The 27,514-nt window shown below is 43.5% G+C and overlaps 1 protein-coding gene across 2 annotated transcripts in view; it reads right to left on the bottom strand.

The window, feature by feature from the left end:
* The window catches only part of ABCC8 (ATP-binding cassette, sub-family C (CFTR/MRP), member 8), a 95,987-nt gene that overhangs the window by 42,881 nt on the left and 25,592 nt on the right, over nt 1-27,514 (bottom strand). For both annotated transcript variants that reach the window (XM_006892035.1, XM_006892034.1), the window contains exons 7-12: nt 21,501-21,665; nt 17,143-17,298; nt 14,795-14,929; nt 14,265-14,427; nt 3,345-3,385; nt 2,113-2,258 (exon numbers count right to left, since the gene is read on the bottom strand). In XM_006892035.1, coding sequence (XP_006892097.1) covers nt 2,113-2,258; nt 3,345-3,385; nt 14,265-14,427; nt 14,795-14,929; nt 17,143-17,298; nt 21,501-21,665 — 806 coding nt within the window. The remainder of the gene's footprint in view (nt 1-2,112; nt 2,259-3,344; nt 3,386-14,264; nt 14,428-14,794; nt 14,930-17,142; nt 17,299-21,500; nt 21,666-27,514) is intronic.

The raw sequence follows: 27,514 nt of genomic DNA, 5'->3' as shown, positions 1-27,514 counted from the left end.
CCATTTTTCCTCACCTTCTCATCTCCAGAGTAATATATCATATGATCATCTGACTCAAAATGCCCCATGCCAGTCCATCTCATCTCCCCAATGTCTAGTATGTCAATATTCATGCGTTTCATTTCTTCCTTAACAATATCTAATTTTCCTACATTCATGGTTCTCACATTCCATGTTCCAATCACTAGTTTCTGTTTACAACTGTTGCTCTTCTTTTGTATTTCCATACCTGCAAGCTCAACCTCAGTTGCCCTTTCTGTTATCTACATGTGTTCTGTTGTACATAGGGTTTTCGGAGGCCTGCTATTTCAGAAGTGGAAGGCCAATCCTTCTTCCTAGTCTGTCTTAATTTCACTTTTTTTTTTCACAATGAACATATGCTTCCAAATATGTGTTGCTTTTTGGCTAGGTCATAATTCTCAGTAGTTATGTAATGAGGTATAATTTTTTTTTCAATTGTGATTTTAATGGAAGTCTACAGAAAAGTTGGATTTTCATTCATTATGGCACATTTTCCTCCCTATGCCCCTCAGTTCACTTTAAAGAAAAAAAGTCATTCATTGTTGCATAATTTTCTTCCTCCCTACCCCTTCCCCAGTCCACTCTGCTGTGCACCTCTTATTCTGCACTGCTGCCATACAAATAAGGCCTAATCATATATTCCTTTCATACAGTTCTTTCCTTCATCTCTTCCAATGCACTGTTTGTTATTTAGCCTCTCTTTTCTTAGTTTCCTTCCACCCCCCCACGTCAGTCCTATTTTATAACAGTGATGTTATAATTAATCATTCCCATGATGTGATCTAATGTGATCACCCAATTAGTCATAAAGTGATTAGAATGAGATTCCACACCCTTACTCAGGTCATACCCTGGAAAAAGGAGTTACTCTGGGGTGTGGCCTGCGTCATCTCTTATTTTACAAGAGATAAAAGGAGAGATGGTCAAGCAGAGAGGGACCTCCTACCACCGAGAAAGAAGATCCAGGAGCTGAGCATGTCCTTTGGACCCAGGGTCTCTGTGATGAGAAACTCCTAGACCCAGAGGAAGGTTGATGACTCAGGAGAAAGCCTTACCCTTAGCTGATGCCCTGAATTTAGACTTGACCTTCAAAGAGATGGACTGACACAGTGACTGTAACAATGTGCTGGAGCATATCAGAAATTGTGAAGATGGTGCAAGATAGGGAACTGTTTAGATCTGCTGTCCAGAAAGCTGCTGTGAGTCCTAATCGACTCAGCGGCACCTGATAATAACAACCTCCACCATCGTAAACTGAGAGGTGGGAGAAAGAAGAAAAAAATCTCCTCTTGTGTGATTCGCAGCCTCTGAAAAGCTGCTAGAGTGTCAGCGATGAGTAGTTCCAACTTAAAGACACTTAGCAACAAACTGAGAGAATAGGTGTCTGTTTATAGCAGCACTAGATAACTATGACAGGTTTGATACTGCTTATTAACAGAAATAGCTAATACTGTTTGAGCCTGTATGTCAGGCACTGTGTTACTATTTTATAAATATTATATCATTTAATCTCTAGAAGTGTTAGTATTCCTAAATCATCAAGAATTTCCCTCAGGAAATTTTCCTGGGGACACAGGGAAATCTTACTTCTTGTTCACCTCTGAGGCTGTGGAAGCTCTCTGAAGGAGTAAGAGAGAAAATTGTTTCTATCCCTCTCTGTTCCCTTTTCCTAAAGGTCCAACAAGCCTTGTGTCAGTCCCATCCTCAATTCTTAAGTATAGCCTGGGGCTCTGAAAAGACCTGAAGAGGACAATGAATATTTGAGGGACTCTCATGTTGGAGGTTAATGTATTCATGCTGGGTGTTTCTGGGTGGAAGTAAGATCAATGGATACAAATTTTAGCTCAGTATTACTTTTTTTCTCTTGACAATGAGTCACTTGTCCTTGGAGGCCTGTAAGGTTGGGTAGTCCCTTCCAAAGGATGAGAAGGAGGGAAGCCATATATAGCCTATATCCTTCTGGCCCATCCAGTCAGGGTCAAATCAATGGAAAGGGGTATCTTGAGATTAAAAGGTATTGTTACAAGAGTAAGCCCTGAGGCTGACACATAAGCTGCCCATCCAGTGCCCTTGCCTAGCCCATCTTCTCACCTGACTAGAGCTTTGACTGTGGACCGAACGACACTGGACAGCAGGAACAGTGGCGTAACCAGGATGTGGAAGAGGGAGAGGGAGGCGAACGCCACTGAGGGTGAGAAGTCGGCCTGTTTGAAGAAGCTGACGTGGCCCACAAAGGTCTGTGGACAAAGACACAAAGAGATGGGGCTGTGTTAGGTCATGATTCACATCCTACACTGGAAATAGAGCCCTGAGAAAGAAGCAACAGGGCTGGGGAGGGCCTCCAGGGACATGCCGTTAGACGTACCTTCTTCAAGCTCACAGTCATCATGGACATGGGTCTAGTGACCTCCAGACTTCTAACTAGAGGAAGGGGCTGCTCCCTTTCTGTCCCAACCCCTCCTTGGCAGGAATGACCAGGGAGGGGCCCCCAGGTTAGATCTGTGATTATACTCCTCTGACTGCAGTCTGAGTGCTCATGTTCCCCATTGTCAGGAGAAATGGAAACCAGTAGTTACAAAACCACCTTCTCGCCATACCTGCCTCTTGGCTACCTGGTTGGCTTAGTGGCCACCATTACCCAGAGTTCCTCAAAGAGCCAGACCTCTTTGTTGAAAATGAACTCCCAAGCGTGCCTGACAGGCTGTGAACTCATCACAGATCAGGGACTCTGGCCCCCGGGGAATTGGATGTATCTTTTTAAGAGAACTGCAGCTGTCACAGAAGTCAGAATGAGGGAGCTGCAGGGTCCTCAGGGCACAGCTGAGCCCACACACAGCTTTTTAGCAAAGTTGCTTCAGGAAGCCACTATCATGCTATTTAATGATACGAAGAATGGTTCCTGGCATATTCTTAAATGTGCAGAAGCAGGTTCCAAAAATGCATGTGCAGCACAATCCTACTTTTGTGAAAATGACATATCACAGGCCTTAAAAAAGATTGGAGATGAACACCGTAAAGCTATGTATGACCAGTGAGGTTACGGGTGAGCTTCATTTTCCCTGGGCTCTGAAGAATTTCCCAACATTACAACAATAAACATATTTTGCTTTTATAATTAAAACACTTGATAGTTATTTTTAAGGGAAAAATGTCCCAAATACTCAGGCAGGACTCAAGCCTAGCAGCAGAGGCCCCAATCTGCCTTAGGCTGGGGTTAAGGGGAAACCTGCTCCTACTATGTAGACAGGCCAAACCCTGGGCATCTCCTCACTACAGACAACCCAGCATCACCACCCACCGGGACAGAGAAAGGACCCACTTACAATGAGGACGGCTGCAATGGGGATGGCCGTGTTCATGAAAACTGTGGAAGAAACACAAGAGTTTATCATGTAGAAGACTGGACAGCTGAAATTGAAGAAAGCAGGGAGGGTAATGTCAGACAGTGCAGCCTAGGGGGGGGCCTCTCCCAGCATACGGGATAAGATAGGGGTACAACTCTAGCCCTGTGGCACCCCTAGTTCCTTGACCGGATTTTATCAGGACTCTGGTCCCATGGAAGCAAGCCTGTTTTTCTGATATCCAACGGCTTCAAGAATTGGTTACCTGTATGTAGCCCATAGTAAACTCAGCAGCATGTGTTTCTGGGGTACCAAGCTATTACCTCTTCCTGTCCTTGGCTTCAGCATCCTCCCTGGCTAGGTCCCTCTGAAGTTTGAAGGCTTCTTATTTTACAGTACCTTCTGAGAAGGATGTCACACTCATTCACACTTAGGTATTAGTGATCAAGTATAGTTTTTAAAGGAGGACCTCCCTTGGAACCAAGGTTTAGACTGTACTCAAGGCATCTGGTCTTGGTTTGATCAGACAAATGATTCTGGGGAGGCGTGTCTAGCCACTTTTGCTCCTCCTTATTCTGCTAAAAGTATGCTTTTCAGATCCTTCACTGAGACCCCACAGAGAAAACAGATCTGGACTGAAAGACAATGGAACAGTGCCTGTTACTTACAAGCTATGGAAGATCATATACCTTCTTTGTGCTTTGTTTGTTGTTGTGTGTCATAGAGTCAGAACCAACTCATAGCTGACCCTCCAGTGGGTTTTCAAAAGTAGCAAATTCTATAGAAGGAGACTGCCATTCTTGTGGAGAAGTTGATGAATTTGAACTGTGTGTCTTTGTGATTGCAGAACAACTTCTTACTGTAGGCCACCAGAGTCTAGGCACCAGGTTTTTGTAAACCTGTATTTGTTTATACATTGGGCTGTTCCAAGGTCAGAGGAGATGAAGTAGGTCCTGAGTACTGGCTGAGTACCTCAAGTGCCCCGGATATAACCCTGCTCCAGAGGGTCTCCTCTACTCTGGCCTCAGGGCATGGTCCCTGGATTGAACACTGGCCTTAAGCCTGAACTCCAGGAGGGAGGACTTCCAGTGAGTCAGAAGTAACCATCTCATCTATCTTCCTTCCACAAGTCTCTTCCAGGCCACCTCACAAAGGAGCCTAGTTCTGCAATTAGCCATATTAAAACAGAAAAATTTGGAGACAGAGCCAAAGAGCTCAGCTTGGGCATGTGACCCCTTGACTAAGGAATAGCAAAGTCTAAAACTAAAAAGTCCAGACTATCAACAGAGTTCCAGGAAGGATTCTACTGCATTGAGGCCTCCCCAAAAGCATATGCTCACAGTCTTCTTTAGACTGGAACCACCAGAGAGCAAGAAGACTGAACCACATCCCTACAGAGTTTCCAAGCAGATAAGATGGACACTGTCCCGGTGTCTGTGGATCCTAATCTGATGGGGAAGACACTGCAAACCTGTCTGATCACCAGGCTTTTAGTTAATACCAGTATCACTCATGACTGCTTTATGCCTTTCCTGATAAAGGTGTAATAGTCTTCTTTCAAGTCATTGTGGGCAACTGGAAAGTGACTTCATAACGGACCCTCTAATGGGTTTTCAGACTGTAAATGGCACGGGAGGACAGTGCTAATCTTTCTCTCTTGAGATAGCTGGTGGGTTTGAACCACCAGACAGATGCAGCCTTTGGGGTAGCAGTGAACTTCCCTATGGACCACACTATCAGGGCTCCCTTGACAGTCTCCAGGTGTCCACAATGCCACAGACCTCCTCCCATGGTCCCCAGCAGGGGGCAGTATAACCACTTGTTCTTTTATCCAGATCTGGGCCATAAGAATAAGCCCCACAATGTGGGGATGGGGGTGATATGGGACTCTGAATGGGAACCCACACATAGCAGACTCACTGTAGCTAACCCGCCAGGAGATTTTCAGAGGCTGCAATCACACACGAGGAGACTGTCCATCCTTCTTCCTTAGAAGAACTGGTGGATTCGAACTGCCTGTCTTTGGATTGGCAGTGTAACTTCTTACCCACTAGGCCACACCCAGGCCACTGACAAGTGGTAGAAGGTAGTGGTGCCTTATGCACTGACCTTTAACTGAAGGGTTAGAAGTTCAAACACACCAGACACTCTGAGTGAGAAAAATGAGTAGTTTCATAGATTGGTGAATGTGCAGATTTACAACCACCGAAATCCAGTGGAATCAGCAGATTTTGGATGTTTATCACTGTCTGGGAATGAGGCAGGGAGGAGGGCCCTTGACCATCACTAACTATATAACTATAAACATGTGAGGAGCCTTTTCCCTTCCCTGCAGGTCCAGTTATTCCAGAGAGCAACCTCAGGGCAGGCACCTCTCTTCTGTTCCTCTTCTGTGCATCTCTATAAACAACCCCAGAGGGGGGATCTCAAACTAGCAATGTTTACTCACTACGCTTCAGGCCCCTGACCAGACCAGGATCCCTTCCACAGTCTGTGGTGCCACTGCAGCTACAAAATAAGATCAGAGATAGGTGGTAAATGGCTACAGTTCACTTGGAAAGTAATCTTGTGCTCTGCGGCAAGAACTGAACATAAATTCAGACCCTGTGACCATGTAATTAATCCCTCTCGGGGAATTCATCCCTAGTAATCACTCAACAGCAGCACAAAGCCATGGTCAAGATGGTGTCAGCTGTCACATTATCTGTCATATCCACACAAAACCACCACCATCACCACAACAAGTCTCCCCAAACCAAATAAATGGGGGATATACAAGAGGAGGAGCTGCTTTATTAAAGGACAGCCCATTGACCCTAAGGAAGATTTTTGCAGTCAGAAAATGTATATGATATTTTATTCTACTGTGTATAACTCCAGATCCTGATTTCTTTTATAACAATGTTTGTTATCATATTTATTCTTGTAGCTGCTGGAACTCCTTTGAGGAATGAGGCTACAAATAAATTAAAAAATGAACATTCCAAAGCTGATGCAGTAATGTGGAGAATGCTTATGATAGAACTAATTTTCGCCTTGTTCTGGCTGTCATGTATGGAAGATGCTCGAAAGTGAAGATGTAATTTTCCATTTGCTCTCTCCTAGAAGGACAGCCCGTCTTCGAAGGACATATGGAGTTCTGAGCTCCTTTCCTGGTGATGGCTGGGGGTGGCAATTGCATAGTGGCTTATGTTTTCCAGGCCTCCCTAAAGCCACCCCCACCCTCCTATTTCCAACACCAGTCCTTGGGGTGGGTGTGGCTGGGACTCAGAGTGTGAGTGCTGGAGCCTGGGGACAGTACAGGCACTGGCATCATTCTAAGCACAGCAGACACCCCAAGCCCCGGCTGGGGAAGGTAGAGAGCTGGGTGTCAAGCTGCCATGAGTTAAGGACTTAAGGTTTGGCTCCTGTTTTCCAGAATCTGCAAGATTCTGAAGTAGCTCAATGGAGGCAAAACAGACCAGGAATAGAATTTTTTTTCACTTTTGCAAGAAGTGGGTTGACCTTTAATAAAGAAGGAAAGGGAGAGCATGACAGTGCTCAAATCTCAAATATTAAGGAGGAAGAGATGCTGGTTAAGTCACAGTCTGTGAAAACAGAAGAGTATAAAACGATGCGTGTGGTGGCACTTATGGAAAAGTTCAGCATCATGTAGGCAGGACTGAAAGGCACCCTCTACGCAGGGAAAAAGCTCTTTTGTAACAATGTAAAAATACAAATAGGTGGGTTAAGAGTGAAAAAAATTTCCTTTTTCGGTTATTCATTCCAGAATTATTTCTCAACGGTCTTCCTTGTACCAGGCACTAAGCGAGGTTCTGGGAGTGGAATGGTAGAATGGTGCCTACTTCTCATTAACACTTTGCCACTCACTTTAAACAAACAAAAAGACAAACAACAAACAAAACAAAATCAAGACAGCACTCAAATACCACCTCTTCCTGCTTTACCCAAGGAATGGTGCCTGGTCTTATGAGCCCCCAGCCAGCCAGGCATCACAATACCAGGTCCTTTTCATTTCCAAAGCACTGATAAATATTTCAGAAGCCTGGTGTCAGGAGGCACAGCAGCTGTTTGCACCTCTGGTTAACTTCAGCTTTGTCCCCTGCCTGGGACTAATTGCAAGCTGCATCTGCAGGAGGGGAAATGGCCACTTTCCATTCAGTCTGAATCAACAAAGGCAGAAGGCACACAGTAAGTGGTGCATCTGTGGCTGGCTGCAGGAGGCTCTGCAGTATGACTGATTTCTGCCTCATTAACTGATGTATCTTTCCAGCTCTCCCCAAGTCACCTCCTTCCACACCAAACCAAGTCAGGACATGCAAAGAAACCCACTGTGGCAGCACAACCAGGCAGAAAGAAGAGTGGCTATTAGAGAATTTCAGGGAGATGGAGAAGAAAGGGGGTTCACCTCCATAAGTTCTTCCCACTTCACTCATTGGTTGTCCTGAGTTGGGGTCTCCACAGCGGAGGACAGAGAGCACAAGACTTACAAAAAATATCCAGCCCCTGGGTCATGTGGAGGGGCAGGTGCTGGGTGTCCTGTGAACAGGGTCACTAAGACCACCCTGCCCCTACCTCCATTGATGCAGGGTTGTTTTTTTGTTTATTGTTTTGGGGAAAGATTGTGATGTCAGTCACATTCACTTGAGGAAGTTCAGACGTGGACAGGTAAGAATGTAAAGACCATCCACCTTTCAAAAAAAAACCAGAGAAATCCATCTTTCCCTAACTTAAGCTCTTTCAATATTAGCTCCTTGGCCCTCAGGATAATAACCAACAGAATGAATACAATGTACAAAGTCTTGCATAATCTGGTCTCATTTTTACCTTCTTCAAACAGAATTAAGTTCAAACTTTTAAAACACCATCATCTGATGCACACTTGTGTTTACTGCTGTGTTATTCACAGTAGCAAAGAGATGGAAGCGAACAAGTGTCCATCATCAAACAAATGGACAGGAAAAACTACGGTACATTCACACATGGACTATTATGCAGCACTGAATAACAATGAACTTATAAATCATTACACAGCATGGGAGAGCCTGGAGGACATTATGCTCAGTGAAGTAGCTCAGTCACAAAAGGATAAATGCTGTGTAACACTGCTGTTATAAAATGGGGACAGAATGGGGGGTCAGGAAGAGAATGGGGAAAGAGTGGACAGATAATGAACACTGCATTAGATCAGATGAGGGGAAGAACTGTCTGAAAGGAATATATGATAAGGCATTGTATGTATGAAAACAATCTGGAACAAGGGCTGCCTTGTGGGGAGGGAGAGGAGAGGCAGGAAGGGAGGGGGAGAAGAAAATGTGCAACAGTGGGAGAAAATAACACATTCTCTATGTTTAAGGGGAAAAAAGGAATATATCATCAGGCATTATATGTATGACAACAGTCCAGATTGAGAGGTGCGTTGCAAAGTAAAATGGGGTAGGGGGAAAGAAGGGAGAGAAAATAAAATGTATAACAGTGAATGAATGAAAATCTGACTTTTCTGTAAACTTAGGTTAAAATCACAATTTAATAAAAAAGAAAAAGAAAGTTAATAACAAAAAGACCCACCACCATCATCTTTCACACCTTATTCCCTATCCCTGCAATACCTTCCTCTCTGGATAACGACTCATCATTCTTTAATGCTCACTAAGAGGTTCCATCTCTGAAGTTTCCCTGCCACCCATCACCCTGAGTCTAGGATGGTGATAGCTCCTTTGGTGCCCAGAAGACTGTTCTGTTCCTATCACTGGAGACATGATTCATATAACCTGTTTGATCAACTGATCAGTTGAATGTAATCAACTTGTGGGCAGGAATCGGCCTGTCTTCTCACCACGGCATTCTCAAGGCCTGGCACATGGTGGGGATTCAAGAAATGTTTGTTAAATAAACAAATGGGAGAAGAAAAAGAGGTCTGGGTCAGCTGAGTACCACAAAATAGAAAGCACAGCAGTTTTGGAACGTAGCCTGTGGCAGTGCAATCCTGCGTCCAAGGCCACCACTGTTCTGTATCTCCTGTTGTTGTTGCTGTTGTTGATTGCCATCGAGTTGAGCACGACTCATAGCGACCCTATGAACAAAAGGCCTGAAGCCTTTCTATAACTACGGTCATTTATCAAAATTCATAGAGTTGCCAGGGGCATGTTGTTTAGGAAGTGGATGCCACTCCTGTACCTCTTAGTTCTCGTTTTTCAAGAGGGTATAAACTCCTTGGGAACAGAAAGCACAGCTTATCATCTCGGGCTTTTTAGTGACTAGGCACACAGATGGGGCTCACTCAACACCCACTGAGTAACTTACATTCTGGATTTTGGTGTTGGGAGTACCATACTGGTTCCTTCATCACCAGCTTGCCTTGCGTCAGCTCAGGGCTCCAAGACAGGGAGCTCTCAGGGATGTTAATGTGAAACCATCAGATAAAGTGTCTGAGATAATCTGTCTGACAGCTGGACCTCGGGGCCACATGGAAGATGCAGCTGAATGCCCCGTAGGCGCCACCAGAACAATCCCATCAGGAAATGTGACTCTGTCACTCCTCTGTGGTACCAGGATGCCATGGCTGGCACCAGGGGCAATAGTGAGAGATCAAGCCTAATGGCCTAAAAAATGATCCCTAGTAACTGAGAGGAGAGGCAGGAAGTCCAGGAGGAGGTAAATCCAAGTGCACTTAAGGTATATATGCCTACAGCCAGAGGAACCCTGGCTCTCAGCCACCCAGCATGTCCTCCTCTCCCACCTCTGACTAACAAAAAGCAACACAGCACAGGAGGGACAAACACACTGAGCAAACACCACTTGGCTTTCAGTGCTCTCCCTAAGGGCTTTTCCCTTCTTTTCCTCACAAGCCTCTTTCAGAGACCAATCTAACTGCTCTGTTAATCTCCCTGATTGCTGAGTCCAGGATAGGTGAGGTTCTGGACCCATGAGGGGCAGCATCCTTTTTGGTTCCAGCATCTTTACCTCTTTCAGAGTCATCTCACCTCCTGACAACATGAAGCCTCTTTTCTCTAGGTCTTCCTGGCCCCAGGCCCTTCACAAAGTCATGGAGTGAGGGTAGGGATGGGGGCAGAGGAGGAGCAGAACTTGCAAAGAATTTCCAGACTCTGGGTTGAGGAGAGGGCCAGTTGCTGGGGGTCCTGTGAATGGGGTTCTTCAGGACCACCCATGACTAGTCTTCTGAGGGTTCCAATGGTCAAAAAGCACCTACTAAATGAGTTTTACAGGGTTAGCCTGGAGGCTTAGGCAGCTATGATACTGTCTATGCAGGAAAACAAGGTCCTAGCTGCAGGATACATCTCCTAGGAACAACCAGAGTCGCTTCCACCTGTTCCTGTCTCAACCCTGAGGCTGCCCCGAGTTTGCTAGCTGCTGGGCCAGGACTCTAGGGACCCAGTGTCCATATCATCACTTCTCTCTCCCATCATGACATGGGTGAGTCCACCCTACATCACTATGTCATGCTATTGCTGAGAGGGGAAATAACCTGGCTGTAGAGGTAAGCCTTCTCCCACCTCAGCAGCTGTTCCAATGGACGGGATGTCTGCAAATCAGGAACTTTTCACTCAAGGGGCTGTGTATCCAAGTTTGGGGTTACTGTTACTACACCCCGCCCCTGTCTGGGAAGGTAGGGCTGACAGATGAAAGGTTGAACAGGGCATAGTACTGGAGACACTGGTTTCTCTGGGCTCCCTGGGTCTTCCTTTTCTATTTCTCATGTCTTATGGAGTATTTGTCCTGAGGGTACAGACTCTAGGTACCACCGAGTCCTAAGTGAGGGGAAGCAAGAAGATCAGGGTTTAGGGTAGCCTGGGTAAGAAATCTAGGAAGCAGGCTTCCTGTCATGCTCACAGCATTGTTTTCAGCAGGACTTCCTGAACAAAGACTTCATCCTCATGTTATATGTGGTCAATGGATGACCTCTCAAGACGTGGCCACAACTGGCTGTTCTATAGTCTCTCAGCTAAAACACAGGATACTATCCTCGGCTGGACAAAGAGTGGACAGGTACGTGGGGTGCTCAGAACCAGCCTTGTCTTTGAGAACCCTCACACTGGATGGCAGCAACGTGGCTGCACCTAACTCTCTCGGCAATATGAACGTAAGAACACAGGTGACCTGAGCAACCACCTTGTTCTCCATGAAGCTTGCTGTACATGTCAATCTGGGACACACGTCCCAGCACCACCTCCTCTACTGCCCTGCCACCCACCACCCCCATGAGTGTCTCTTCCCAGTACACAAAAAGAGCTGGAATCCAGCTGGGAGAGGTGACCGGTAGTATAATCCTACTAAATTCCTTCTCTGATTTCCACTCCCTCTCCTGACAGTGACTATTCTAGGTTGGCTCTCTCCTACTAAGGAAATACAGGCCCATGTGGTCCAGAGAATCCTTGGTTTCCTTCATTTGAAATATGCTCTCAGTTCTTTGTTGAACATACGATGAAGCCAGGAACTAGTTTGCGCTCGGGTGGCCTAACGGGAACTGGTTTGAACTATGTTATAACTTACTGAGTGACATTCTCTCCCCCTCACTCTTGCATCTCAATTTCCCATCTAGAAAATAAGGAGGCTGGACTAGAGTTATAGTTTTTGAAACTCCAGTGTTCTCTGAGCTATATGGAGCTGGTTTTAGCACTAAAATGAAGTTTTAGAAAACATCTTCCATTTACCTCTCCTTTTCATATCCTGTGTCATTCCAATGGCTCTCTCTTAAAAAATTCTCTCTTCATCTATGTTATTTAATCTACATGTTGTTATGAGAGGCTTTTCCTTGGAAAGGGACATTATTCTTGGAAAGGTGGAGGGTCAGTGAGGGAGAGGAAGACCTTCAACAAGATATATTGTCTACCACAAGAGACTCAAATGTGTCGAGAATGATAAGGATGACACAGGAGAGGATAGAGTTCAGATCTGTTCTTCACAGGGACACTATAAGTTGTACTCAACTCTATGGCATTTGACATACAGCTATTATTTTATTCTATTCTTGTCCACTTCACCCGTCTTACCTTCCTGACTCGTAAACTGCCCACATTAAAGATACAGTGTGAAATATGTCAACCACTACATATATTATTGTTACGTACCACCAAATCAGAGCCTACCCATAGCTGAGCCTCCAATAAACTTTCAGAGGCTATAAATCACACAGAAGGAGATTGTCCATCTGTCTACTAAAGAGTAGCTGGTAGATTTGAACCATGTGCCTTTGGGCAGTTCCTTACCATATACCTCAATTAAATTTTGTGAGGTAACCACCACAGGTTGGGTCTATAGAGCTACTATACTGACTGGGATACTGAGATACACCAAGGTCGGGACTTATCAGTGTCTCTCTAAATCAGGGTGCCATTGTCCACTGCTGAATTTTTATACAGCTGAATTTTTAATTTCTAGAATTATTTTGGTTGTCCCCATTCATACTTCTGTTTTGACTTATATATCTTCTTCAAACTTTTTTGAGAAAAAAAGTATACTTATTTTATTATCTCTTTCAAACTATTCTATTTTCTCAACAACTGCTAGACATATGTTCAGAAAAAAACAGTCCTTAAAGAGAGATACCATGCTGGAGAAAGGAGAGGATTGAAGAAAGAGAGGAAGACCTTCAATGGGATGAAATGATGTGGAGACAATCACAGTGGGCTTGGACATGAAAGAGATCAGGAGGAGGTGGAGGACAGGACAAGGTTCAGATCTGCTGTTAATAAGGTCACTATGAGTGTTAGCTGACTTGACAGCATCTAATAACAATGTCTCTAAGGGTCCTCCTTAGATACAAGGATGGTGAAACTTCATCCCACATATATCCCAAAGGCATGTTGTGAGGAGGGGCTAGTCCTTGAAAAAAGACATTATGCTGAGGAAGGTGGAACACCAGTGAAAGAGAAGCAGCCCTGAACACGATGGATTGACACAGTACCTGTAATAATGGGCTCAAGTATATCAGAGATGATGAGGATGGCACATGACAGGGTGAGGTTCGGATCTGTTGTTCATAGGGTTGCCATGAGTCCAGGTCAACTTAACAACAACAATAACAGTAACAACATTGATAGATACAATCTCCCTTCCTTTTGTCTACTCATTCTCACGGGTATTTTTTTTTCTTGTGAATTTTAATTTATCATTTGTTTGTAATTTAACAGGAGTATTTGCCATGGAGTCCCATGTTTTCTGAAGAACTGTTTTAAGGAATCTGTCTATTGAGACCTCGGAGTTTTAACAGTTTTGTTATTTCTCCATTTTGGGATTTTTTTTCCCCCCAAGTTTCTTGGCTTGGCATTCCTAAACCCTATGGTTAGTATACATTCCAGCCCTACACCCTTAGCTTGGGCTTGTGACTCTGTGTGTGTGTGTGTGTGTGTGTGTGTGTGTGTGTTTACCGTCAAATCGGATCTGACTGGTACAGGAGGAGATTGCCCCTCCTTCTCCAGCAGAACATCTGGTGGATTCAAATCACGTACCTCTGGGATTGCAATGCAGCTTCTTGCCACTAGGCCACCACAGCTCCCTGGGCTTGTGACTTTCAGGACAACCTTCTTTGTAACTTCCCTAGGGCAGTGGCAACTGAACTTGATTTATGAGAATTTAAAACTGTTGATATTTCTTTGCTTACCACCATCTCTCTACAGTTCCTAAGCTCCAAAAGGAATGAGAACTGAGGCTTCCCTCTTACCACTGCACCCTGAGGGCTGGCACATGCAAGTATATAGCAGACACTTAACATATATTTGCTAGATAAATGAAGGAAGACCCTGGTGATTCCTGGGGTTCTGCTGCACAGTGTATTTGACTGGATAATCCCAAAGTTTCCCCGCCTCTGGTACCTACTCAAACCTTGAAATTCTATCCCAGCACAGGCCACGGTACCCAAGCTGCTGGTCAGGCTGGACTTACTGGATATGGACGTGTAGATGGCAAAGGCCCTGAGGCTGGTCATCTCCTTCCTGCGTGTCATTTCCACCCTCGTGCGGAAAATATTCTCCCAGGCGTACAGCTTGAGCAGCTTGATGCCACGGAGCATCTCGTTGGTCTGCTTCAGCCTGTCATTGGAATACTCCTGCGAGAGCCACTGAGTCACAGAGGCGTGTTCCTCTTCCCCACTCACCCAAGAGGAAGGAACCCACCTAATGTTTTTACCACCTGGTCCAGCTCTGCCCCACAGTGATGTTCTGTTCACCCAAGAAGCACCTGTCCTCTCCTTTTAACTCCTTTTCTCAAAAAAGCCAATCCCAGACAAAGGTCCAGGTCAAAGATTCTTGGGGGAGGAAGGAGAGGTGATGCTTGGCCTGAGTAGCTCTAGAGAGACTATGAGGAAAGTGAGCAGACCTGTTGATGTGAAGGGACTGAGTAGGGAGAGAGAGCAGGGAGACATGCAGGGCAAATGGGTACCAGAAAAAGGTACCTGCACTCCTATATATACTCACCAGCGTGCTTCGCTGAGCCTGGGAAAGCTTAGTGGCCACGAAGTACTGGACAGGGGCCAGCAGGATGATGACAGCTGCTCCAATTAAGGCACTGACTCCGAGGATGTAGTAGAGGAGAATTACACCCACGATGATCTGAGGTGGGAGGGGTGGAGATCATGGAGATGAGAACCCTATGACCAGTGGCTGCCCAGTCAGGAGGTATTGGCAAAATCTCCCCTTTCCCAGGTCCCTGTTGGGACAAGCCTCTGGTATCCAGGGCTCCAAACTGGGGCAGGGATGTGACAGAGCAATTCTAGAGGGAGGGATTAGCATAATGAATTCTCCCACCAGCAGAGTGAGCTGGGAAGCTTCTGTGCTGGTAACTAATGGCATATCTGCAAGGCTGGCTGCACCATCAGCACTTCTCAAGTCTGTTTTCCAGATGGAAGTCTCAGAGTTGTGTCCCAAGTGAGAGTGACAGCACTGTTTGTTCTGTTTGCTGGGTATCAAGGCTGGAAATTGACTCTCATTGTAAGAAAGAAAGTGAGACATGAGCAAAGAGGTACCACTGCTGGCTTCATGTCAAGAAAAACCAGCCCAGGGTCCCAGGATTTGCTCGTTCCTTTACATGTTGCATCTAATTTTCTAGTGAATCTCTATTTTCTGAATTGCTTCTAGTTTTATGTAAAGGGACGCCTGCTTCTGAATATTTATGAGACATGTAAATCACTCTTTGCAGCCTCCATGTGTCAAAATGACAACTTCTCAGGTTCCACAAAGGCAAGTACCTCTAATTACAGGGTTTATTCTAGAGGAACAGACTGCTGCCTTCCCTAACTGAAGAGAAAATAATGCCTGGCTTGGTGCTGCACTTATGAGCCCTACACAAACTGGTGTTTAGTGGGAGGCTCTGTAATTTCTATTAACCACTGAATGCCTACCACATCCACAGGTATCCTAGGGACTAGCTAGTGACCCCTCACCGCCTGCCCCTCACTGTCTAACTAGAATTAAATGCTGGCGCAGATGAGCAGAAGTGTGTACAGGAGATGAATGCTCCCTCCCTGCTGGGCCATGCTTCTATTAATGCTTCCTGGGAATCTGGCCCTGGCATTCAGTCCTTTCATTAGCTGCTCATATGGAGGTAATTAGGTGTCATTAAAGCAGACTGGAGTGAGGCGACACCATGTAAGCACCTAAGGTATTTCTAGAGTCACTCACTGGGAGTCCCTGCACCCAAACCACATCTAAGTGATTGAAGGCGGTTAACACAGAGGTGGGAGCTGGTGTTTCTATTCTTCTAAGCCACCCCTCCTCCATGGTGCTCCCTAGACTTCCCGATATCTGTTGCTCTCTACTGCAGGTGTCTCAATGAACCTCAAAGGGATAATACCAGAAATGAGAGATTGTGAGAGTGGCTATTTTACACCATATGCACAGGTGGGGAGAATACACAGCCTCTGTACTTTTCAGCTGTGCAACCTTGGACAAGTTACTTAACCTTTCTGAGTTTCAGTCTATTCATCATAATGCCCACTTTTCATTTAATCTGTGAGGTTTACAGGAACACACATAGCGGGCATCTAGAAAAATGGCTGGGTTTGGGATTTCCACTTCTAGACAGGCTGAGGGATGACAGGTTGTGTGGTGCAAGAGCTCTGGCTGGGAGACGCCGCTGGATTCTCTCATTATCATCTGCAAAGACTGACCTTTCTGGAGCTCCTAAAGCTGTCTGACTTAAGAAATAATGGTTTTGATCTCTAAAAACTGTAAATGGTATTGGAAAACTTAGAAACACATAAAAATACTTTCAGTTCCTTTTTCTGTGTGAATCTGTATTAAGTGTACGTATAGATCTTTTCAATTTATTGAATTTGCAGGATGTACTGCATATTCTATTTTCTAATTTGCTCTTTTTGCTTAAAGGCGTATCATGAACATTTTACAATGTCATTAAACAGCTATAATTTCAAGGGAATTACACTGCTACCATAAGACTTTTGCCATACAACAACCATTTGTTGTTTGTAAAAGCATTCCATGTACTATCACTCTGCAACTTGAAAAATTGCAATGAGTTTTCCTTCTCTGATGATCATCAAGAGGGCAATGCAGACTGCTTTCAGAATATGGGGCAGTAGACGGGTGAAAGGGCATACTCCATGGGATCCCAAGGTACCTCAAGGAAGTAAAAGATACAGGCAAACGATTTTAGGTTCAATTAAGATAGGACTTTCTGTAAGTCTAACGCCTGAAAATATGGAATGAAATATGGTGGGCACCCTTATGGACATGGACAATCAGATTCTGGCTCTGTATTTCCCTGGGCCTGCCCACTTCCTCTTACCTTCCCCCCAACCTCTTACCTGTACTGGCATAGCCCAGAGGTTTGGGCATAAGAAGAAAAACCACATGAGCTGGTTAGTGTCGATGGCAACCAGGTTACAGATCTGCCCAGCAGTCATTTCTCCCATGGACAAATTGGAGGTGGACAGGTGCATAATTTTATTGTAAATCTTGGTCTAGAAACGAGAGCCGAGTGTTTAATATTCATCACTGTCCTCTAATCATCATTCCAGATGCCACATGTCTAGAACGTGTCATGGGCATCTGTCTGTGACATTCATAGAGCCCTCAGAACAGAGCCCTCAGAGTAAGTGGGTCCTGTGTTCTCATTACAGTTTGACAACAAGGTAAATAATACTCAGAAGGGAAAAGGTTTGATTACAAAACAGGTAAACCTGGGAGACAGTGTGAACTGTGAGAAACCCTCACCCAAGATTGCTACATCCCCGAGAAACTGCTTCCAAGGCAAGTGAGGTCTTTCCCTCAGGGACAAGACTTAATTAGCTTTTAAATCTTAAAAATAGACCTTCATGTCCAACTTGTATTCTTGATTTACCACAGGCTAGTGAAATACAAGCTACAGTGCCATAAAAATGATGAAGCGGACAGCCTCTGTGCTCATGCGGTCATCTTGAGCTGGGCACTCCCTGGGTGGAGGCCTGGCTTAAGTGAGCCCGTGAAGGTCAGATGTGAGGCAGCTATGTGTGAGTGTCCGTAAAAGCTTTTACTATCCTGGGATCCAGCCACCCGGAGGCCCTTGCTTTGCCTCTGCAGGATGGATGGCCACCAGAGATAGTAACAACCCCATGGAGAATTTTAAACCTAAAAGCTCTATGTGCAGGGAGAATGCCTCGGGGGCGGGGGGAGGACACAAAACAACCAACAAACTAGCAGTTTTCAGGCTGTGCATTTTTAACAAAACCCTATTGTGCAGTTTGTTGTAAGGCAGATCCTCAGCTCCTAATTCATCTATTATGCAAACTCAGGCAGGGTTTTTTCCTTTTTTATTTCGGGTTTGTTTAAAGCCTCATTGTAAGTTTATATGCTCCAAGGGGAAAGACACAAAGGAATGAGAATGGTATTTTTGGACAAATCTATGCTGTTCTGGGTTATATGAAATCACGGTTCAAAGAGCTATCACCTACTTTCAGGGATAATGAGCTCTCAAATGAAGAATCATCAAAGCCAAGAATGCACAGAAATACACAACTGGCCAGTCACCCACTTACTCATTGACACTGAACTGAAACCAACTCAGAGCTGACCCTCCACTGGGCTTCTGAGGCTGTCAGTCACAGAGGAGGAGACCAGCCATCTTTCCTGAGGAGCAGCTGGTACATTTGAACCACCAGAGAATATCAGCCTGTGGGTTAGCCGCACAACTCTCCATGGACTAGCCCAGTGCAAACCATTCGTGCCATTCAAGAACAATACAACTATTTAGAAGTTCCTGCGTTTTATACAAGGGAACTCTGGTGGTACAGTCATAGAGGATGTTTCTGCTAACACAAAAGCTGAATTGATCTGGTGCCTTTAATGTCCCAGCCCCTCTGAATCCCCCAGCTGCTCCAAGGGGAAAATATGGGTAGTCTCCTTTTGTGGGGTTTACAGCCTTGGAAACCAGCGGCGAGTAAGCTAGCACTTGGTTCTGACTCGATGGTAACAAGAAGTTGATGATGAGAGGCATTTTATGAAGTACAGGGATTACATGCAACAGCCCCGGTGATACAGTGTGTAAAAGGCTGGAATGCCAACCATAAGGCCAACAGTTCAATCCACCAACCCCTCCATGAGAAAAGATGGACAATCTCCTCCCGCAGTTCTGAGATTTACAGTCTCAGAAACCCAATGGTGCTATGAGAAGGAAAAGACTTGACAGCAGTGGATTTGTTTGTATGCATCATATAACACAGTAATAATAATAAATACATACTACATAAATAATATACATAATGCAGGAACTCTGCTCAATAATTTTCCATTTAAGAAATTTCGCTGTTCTAGAACTCAGGAAAACACAGATCCTTATGTATCACTTCCTGTAAATCTCTGTAAAAGAGAAGTGTTTTTTCCTCCCTCTAGTTTGATTTCATAATTAATGTCCACATTTCATTTTTTTAACATATGAATTAATCTCTCATACTAGTGCAAAACAAATTCAGACAGTTTGATAAAAACAATTACATGCTAATACATTTTTTAAGAAAATTCTTGGCTCTTTTGGTAGAATTGGAAAATAATGGGTGGGGGTATGATTTATGGTGCACATACAGGGAGTAAATTTAATTACGGAAATGTCTGACCACAAAATCTGCTGTCACTGGTGGTGGTGTGAGCCCACTGATTTACAGTCTCAAAAACCCAATGGCGCTATGAGAGGGAACAGACTTGATAGTAGTGGATTTGGTTTTATGCATCATATAATCTGAGCAGAGGCTGGAGCTTTCTTTGTGCTCTGGGCAAAGTATGATTCTTCCTTGCTCTGAGCCCCTGTTATTCTTATAAGGTATTAAATTTTTCTAGGCTCTTTTCACCATTTTTTATAATGCCATCGCAAATAAATTTTTTCTTAGTGAAAACAAAGAAAATAACTCCCACTCAGAGTAGCCAGGGTTGTCATGTACAGTTGTACAGGTTGTGTACTATGCAACTGCAAGAGATACCACTCACAGAGACTACAAGATAAGCAGTTTGGATCCTGACTTTTCCCTGCTCAGTTTACACACTTCTTCTTTTAAGACTTTTTTCTGAAAAGTCTATGATTCAACCTGATAAGATAAATGGTTTCAAGGAACATTTCTAAAGAATGAGATGGCTTAAAGATTTAGCTGTAAAATCATACTACTGATCACATGGGATTTACTGGATGTGGCAGAGTCTGCTAGTTTTCCTCCAATACTTGTCTCTTTCCTTTCATGAAAAGAATTTTTAGCAGGCATATATTTAGAATAAAAAACATACTTAAAATAAGTAATACTTTATAAAATAATCTACTTCCTTAAAACATGCTTCTGGAAAACCTATGAACTTGGATAAATGAGGACAGTTACAGAAAGGCTTCAGGTTTTTATTCATAGGGTCTCTATGAGTCATGCTTGACTCTACAGCAATCAACAACCACAAAATAATAAAGAACATCTCTAGGTATAGCTATGTGGACAATGGAATAGGAGAGAAAAATGGTATGTACAACTTCTGTGTCATAACCTCAAAGGAAAGAGGCATTTCCCCCCCACTTTCCCTCCTTATTTTCTTGCTGCTTGAAAAGTGTGATTATGATAATGGAAGTTTTGACCTTGGCCCATGAAATAAAAATCACACAAGTGAGGAGGTTGGCAGATCAACAATATAGAAAGAGCCTAGACCTCTAACGATTGTGTAGCTGATAACTGTGTATCCTAGGCCAGCAGTCCTGACCGGATCTGAAAAATAAACAGATATCTGCCCTATTTGCTTTGTTATCATAGTAGATATCTTTATTACAACAGACAGACCAAAATTCTAATGCCAACATTGAAACTTGGACAACTCTCATGACTACCTTCTCCAAAGGGGCCCTGAATTCTTTCTGTCTCTGGCCATCCATTCAACCTGCTCAGAAAAGGGAGCCTCAGAAAGTAAAAGCAAGATCCTAGGCCCACTGATTTTTCAGACAATTAAGTCCTCTCTTGTTAGTGATTCAAGATTTAAGAAAACAAATCGATCTAAGAGGCTATCTAGTTTATCAAGCAGGTTCAGTTTGGGTTTGTTTGTTTGCTTGTTTATTTTTTTTTTAAATATAAAGAAGACTGCTTGGTAGCAGAAAACTGGAACACTATCTGGAGAAGGATTCTGAGGCCACATCTGTGTAGGAGACAGTGTTGTGACTGATTTGTAATGTATGCCATATTCACAGCTGGAGGAAAAGGGCTGAGTAGGTGGGCTAGTAGGTGAGGAACTGAGCTTACTCTAAGGCAGATGGTTTAAATCCAGCTGCTATGAGGGATAAAAATAGGCAATCTCTTTCTGAGCAATTTATAGTCAAAACTCACTGCAGGGTCAGTTTTGGGTTGGTTCTGACTCAATAGTACATAGTAACAATAGTTAGTGTCTTAGATCTAGTCCTGGGCTCCAGTTTTACAAAGACAGATGAAGCTCAAAGGAAGGGAAAAGCTTATTCAAAATCATATACACAGTTCTGTATTACAGAATCAGAACTAGAACTGCATCTCTCAGTCCAGTCCAAGGCCCTCTCTCTACTGAGCTGTCAATGCATACAGTTTCAAAACAGTTCTACAGGACAACAAAAAACTAATTAATAGGAGAGTTATTCCTGCATGCTCATGGGAATGAATAATGAGGTTCTTGCTGTGACAAGACAAAATAATCATTTAGGTACCTGTATTGCTCCTCTCAAGTTAATTCCGGTTTCAATGGCGACATAGTAGGATGCTTGCAGAAATGTCCTTTGCAGCAAGAGAGTGAGGAACAAAAGCACAGCCAAAACGTAGGCATTGGCAAGGAACTCTTGGGATGAGACAAAGTAAACCCCAAGAAACTGCGTCTGTTGGGAAGAGAAGTAAAGAGATGGCTGTCATTACCAGCAAAATGACCACAATTAATAATGCATAATACTGTGCCGTAACGGTCACGGTTATACAAGGTCCTCAGGCTTGTAAACATCTGTGTAACTGTTTATGAGTGAAAAATAACACTGACAAATCAAACTAGACATTTTTCTAACTGCAGAGAGGGCTGCATATGTCCTCTTGACTTGTCATTTAGGGGAACAGAAAGAGGCCTATTTCTAAGTCATAAATGCAACTCCCTGAATTGTGTACCAGGCCCAGAAGAGCTCACTGAACGGAACAGAAATAAATAGAATGAATCACAGAGCAGCCGAAACCAGAAGAACAAGTCCCATGATGTGTGTTCTCTAGTTTTCATAAAAAAAGACAGAAGTAGCAGAGGCCGTGTCCCATATTGGCTAACAATCTGCTCTGTTGTGATTCTGGCCCAGCAGTGTTCCCACGTGAGAGAGAGAAACGCACTACAGACTGAACCGATTTCAGACTCATGTCCCTGCCTGATGAACTCCTCATAAATTTAAGGCTCCCTCGCTGCACTCCCAGTCAGGATCTCAGATGATAAGCAATGGAGGAAAAACAAACCTTTTGACTTTGCTGCTAAAGATACCAGAGAACAACAATGCTTTGATTTCTAAATTGAGCATCAACAGCTTTCAGCACAACTTTGATCCTGTTAAGTATACAGCTCACTAGCCAGTCGCATGAAGGCAGGACTCTCTGCTTTTAGACTCCGCCCTGAACCCTGGAAGCGACCTGGAAGGGTGTGGGAGCTGCTGTAGGGGAGAGAGTGATGGGATGCAGTGATGAACAGGAGCCAGGGGCACGCCCAGGAGCAGCTGGGAGGAGATCTTTTCCAAGCCCAAACTTCCAAGGCTTGGGCCTCCTCAGGATGGAAAGGACCCTGCCCTCTAGGTCTGAAAGGAGACTCCCTAAAAATGTCCTATTGATCCCTGTACTCTCTGGTCCTGTTTACAGTTGTCTCTCCTTGACTTTGTGGGTTTAGGGTCTTCTCCTTTCAGGGACAGCAAGAAAATGACACAAGGAAACCACTGAAGAGCAAGATCCTGTGAGGAAACCCCCTACCACGATCTGGAGGCCCTGACTTTTCCAGTCATAAAGCTGGAGTTTATAATAGAAATTGTTGTTGTTAGGTGCCGTCAAGTGGAGCACGACTCATAGCGACTCTACAAACAAGTGATCTGAACACTGTCCAATCCTGTGCCATCTTTGCCATCTCTCTCACACTCAAGCCCTTCGTCTCAATCACCATGTCAACCCACCTGGTTGAGTGTCTTTCTCTTTTTCATTGCCCGCTCGCCCTCCACCTTCCCAAGGAGAGATCAGGTCAAAGTACTGGGTGTGGTCTTGGCAGTGGGCCTGGGGTAATGGTTTTGGCTTCTCCCAAGTTCATGTTCACATGAACCCTGGGTAAGCTACATAACTAGACTGAACCTGCAATTCCTTGGGTATAAAAATGTGGCCAACAAGAGTATCCTTCTCACCTAGATATCATGAGGATGGAGTTGTGCATCTCATTACATTTTCAAGCTTTCCTCTCCTGTAATGTCAAGTCTCTTTCCTGAAATCTAATTTTTTCAATCTAATTTTTAAAAATTTTATTAATTTTAATGAACATTTACAGAGATTTTGGATTTTTTTTAAACAAAAATTTTTCGGTTATTTAAACAACATAGTTACATTTGAAAGTAGTACCCTATAGTTTTAAAATATAGTCTGGTTGCATATTATTTTCTTTCTGTGATTTCAATTCTCTGGGTCAGGAGTTTTCTTATTTCTCTGGTAGAGTTTTATTTTCTGAGGTTTTCACTGTCCTTTGTGGGTATCCAGGATACCATTATTTCTCTTGGGTAAAACCAGTTAAAAGATTGGCCTATGTAAAAAATATTTTCTCTTCAGTTTTTATGAATGGAAAAATATTAACTCTTGCTGGTCCTGTTCAAAATCACTCAGGAAGGTGCTACTAACTATAGAATACTCTGGACCATCAACGACTAAACCTAGTGCCTTCTGATGCATTTCTTTAGATGCATTCCAGTCTTTGGGATGCAAAATAACAGAGGGAGATACCTTTTAAGGTCCCTTTCATTTTTATAATTGTGTATACTTTAAAGAGGCAGAATTAACTGAAGTTGAGGATCAAGTAGAAGTCGTCCTTGGTGGGTAGTCATGGTCACAGGACAGGGGTTCTGGACTAGACAAAGAGCCTAGGATTTAACCTTGGCTTTGCCTTTACATTTCTAGGGTATCTGTATTACTTTGTCATGGTTATTAAGTAAATGATAAATCTTAAGGTGGAGAGGAAGAGGAATTAAAAGTTATTTATTTTATAGTCCGTTAGAAATAAAGAAGGGCTCTTTTTAGCGCATGATTAGTCTTCACAAGGAAAGTCAGTAAAGCTCTCCCTTCATCTCGATGGTCCTTTGTGGTGGTCTGAGTCATGTACGACTCATAGTTAACTCTATAAACTACAGATCTGAACCCTGTCCTCTCCTGCGCCATCCTCATCATTCCTGTCATGTTGTCAGAAGAGGCTATTCCTTGGAATGAAGCAATCCCATTTCAAGGTCCATTCCGCTGCTCCCGATGTATCTCACCCTCCCTCTCTGGTATACTAGTAAATGGGATGTGAGCATTGACAGCACAAAGCCCAAGAAGACCAGGGCAAATAAGCTCGTTGTTGTATCCCAACAAGCAAAAAGTGACCCACAGCTGGCCCTTCAGAGACAGTAAATCACACAGAAAGAGATTGTCCATCTTTCTCCTGCAGACTGGCTGGTGGATTTGAATCGTGTACCTTTGTACTGGCAGCACAATTCCTTACCACTAAGCCACCAGAGCTCCAGTAGCTCTTCGTCAGTTAAAGATAAGCTCTGAGATGCTCATAAATATGGACGCACAAACATTAGGAAAAAACACCCTGAGAGGCACACGAACAAACATAAAAACAGAGAGAGAGTCATCAGTTCTCAGGAAAATGCATTCAGAAACAAAATACACACTCACAAACCCATAAAAGTTTTCCTCACTGAGGCCTGGAGGCTCATATGCAGCTTTGGCCTTTAGGTCAAATCCAGACTGGTATTCCTCAACCCCCTTTTCTCGGGCTCAGCTGACAGCTTGGAGTAACGCTGGCAGGCTTCAGAAGCCAGCAGTTCTTTGTGACTCCAATTCCTTTGCTCTCCCAGGCAGAGCAGTGGCATCTATGGCAGGTGACAGATTGGGGTGGGGGTGGGGCGGGAGAGAGTCTGGAAGGAGGGAGGTCACAGGACATGTTCAGGCTGGGACCTAGCTTTCCCTGGTCACTGTGAGAGTGGAAGGGAAGGAGGGAGTAACATCAAATATCCAGCAGGTCCCAGACACTTGCAGTAATTAGAGAAGAAATCACACATGTTTGTCCTTGCAGCTGACAAGCACAAGTGTGCTTCTTGCCAACTCTGAGCGTCCTGGAAAAGGAAGAGGATGGGCCAGCGGCTGATAATGAACAGAGCGTGCCCGGCCGGGCAGACTGCAGTGGGATGAGAAAGCCCAGCTTTCTCACCAAATCAGCCCTTAAACGGATGTAGCAAGGATGCTTGCTTCCGTATCAGTTCATAAGGGTGAGAAAAGCACCCATCTCTGGGTTAGAACCAGATGCCTTCAATAAACAACTCATTTTCCCCATTTTGTGGGTCCAGAAGCCCAAATGAGAATTAGATCACAGCCCTGGCAACCCTGTCCTGTGATGGAGTATTCTCGGTTGCTGACACGGGAGGCTATATTTACTTTCAACTCTCGTTTCTATGTCTGTAATTTGCTGATCGTATTTGGTCTGCAGGGAACAAATATTAAATCTGATAAGGTCCGCTGCCACTGAGGCAGGGCCATCTGGCTGGGGGATTTATGTGCTGACAAGTAACTGGGACAGGAGCATTCCACAGAGAGGGCGATAAATCCTCGGGCTGGTGTAGACACAGACTAAAAAAGACGCCAAGGCTGGCATTCAGATGAACCAAATTTCTCAAAGTTGGTTTTACAACCTCTTGGGCGCATCCTGCCTAAGGGCTTAGAGAAATGCAGAAAGAGGATGGTGTGGACAAGCTGATAAAGGTTCTGACCCGGGTCACTTAACATTAACAACTGGCTCCATGGAGTTGTGACACCACTAATGCAGGGTTTTCTTGGGGTCTCCTCCGACTTTTTGTGACATTCTTTGTAGATAAGAGAAGAAGTTATATTGCTCCCTTTTCTTTTTTCTTGTTTACAAACCATTTTAATATTTACTTTCCGTTTTCTTCACTAGGAAACTGGTGAGACTTGCAGACGGCCATGCCTAAAGAAAATGTGACTAATATTATTCATAGTTCCCTTCTGTTGCATTCCAAACTTTTTTTCCCACTGGGAAGCTTCTTTTAAAAAATAATGTTTCATTCAGTTTTAGGTAAAAGTTTATTCCAAAAAAAAACCTAAAAAAAAAGTTTATTCTAAAAACTAGTTTCTATTTTAATAATTTGTTTTTTATTTTAATATTTTTTATATTTCAAGGTTTATAATTTTTTATTTTAATAATTTTTATGCAAAGTATTTCCTGCCATCGGTTACATTCCCACTATGTCATCATCATTAGTTCCATTTTGTTCATTCTGTTTAATTGACCTAATCACTTCTCTTCCTCGTCTCTGCCTTCTCATTTTTGTCTTTGGGTGAATACTCATGACTTGATCTCATAGAATCGTTTAGGGGAAGGTATTGCTTGTGGATGACATAATTTATTCTATAAGCCAATATATTATTTGAATGAAAGATGACCAGAAATAGATTAAAATTCTAAGTTCAAACAGTATCTTAGGAGGACAGTCTCAAGAGCTGCTCTAGTTTCCACTAGTCCAGTAAATCTGGCCCTTTTTAAGAATTTTAGTTTTTTCCCTCCCCATCTACACAGAATCTTCTACTATGTCCCCAGTCAGAGCAGTCAGTAGTGGTAGCCAGACACCATTCAATTTTTCTGATGTCAGGTTCGAAGAGGCTGTGGTTTACTTAGCTAGTTTCTTCTTTGAGTCTTTGATTCTTTTCATTCTCTTTTACTCTATAAAATGAGAAACCAGTAATTGTATCATAAGTGGCTGCTTGCAAGCTTTTAAGACCCCAAAATGCTATTCACCTAACCAAGATGCAGAACTATCTTTATGAACTATATTATACCAATTGACTCACTTATTTCATGAAACTAGCCTTTTGATCCAGTCAACCAGTCTCATGAACTGTTTGGAGGTGTTTAGCTTTTGAAACTGTGGTTCCTATGTAGTTTGTTATATATGTGGATGTATTATGTGGCGCATGCAAATGTGTATATAATTCTACATACACAAAGAAAGAAGAGGAAGGAAAAAACAAAATGGATGTCAGAGAGACTTAGAAAATTGCATCAGAGCAACTTAAAAGCCAAGACAAATGGAAAAGATGCCCAAGTAAAAAAGCTGAACAGAAGATTTAAAAGAGAAGCTTGAGAAGACAACGCAAAATATTATAATTGAATGTGCAAAGAATTGGAGTTGGAGAATAAAAGGGGAAGAATTCACCTAACATTTCTAAAGTTGAAAGAACTGAAAAACAAATCCAAGCCACAAGTTGCAATATTGAGATACTAGGAGCAAAATCTTGAATGATTTAGGAAGCATCAAAAGAAAATGAAAAGAATACACAGAGTAACTGTATCAAAAAGAATTGGTTGGGTGACAAAAAGAATACAGAGCCAGAACTAAGAGAAACAATACCTTTCACAATAGCTAATCACAAGATTAAATACTTGGGAATAAATTTAACCAGA

The sequence above is a fragment of the Elephantulus edwardii genome, unplaced genomic scaffold (assembly GCF_000299155.1).
Source record: "Elephantulus edwardii isolate Elephantulus edwardi_28Jun2011 unplaced genomic scaffold, EleEdw1.0 scaffold00109, whole genome shotgun sequence".
Taxonomy (NCBI): domain Eukaryota; kingdom Metazoa; phylum Chordata; class Mammalia; order Macroscelidea; family Macroscelididae; genus Elephantulus; species Elephantulus edwardii.
This window is presented reverse-complemented; position numbering and strand designations above follow the sequence as displayed.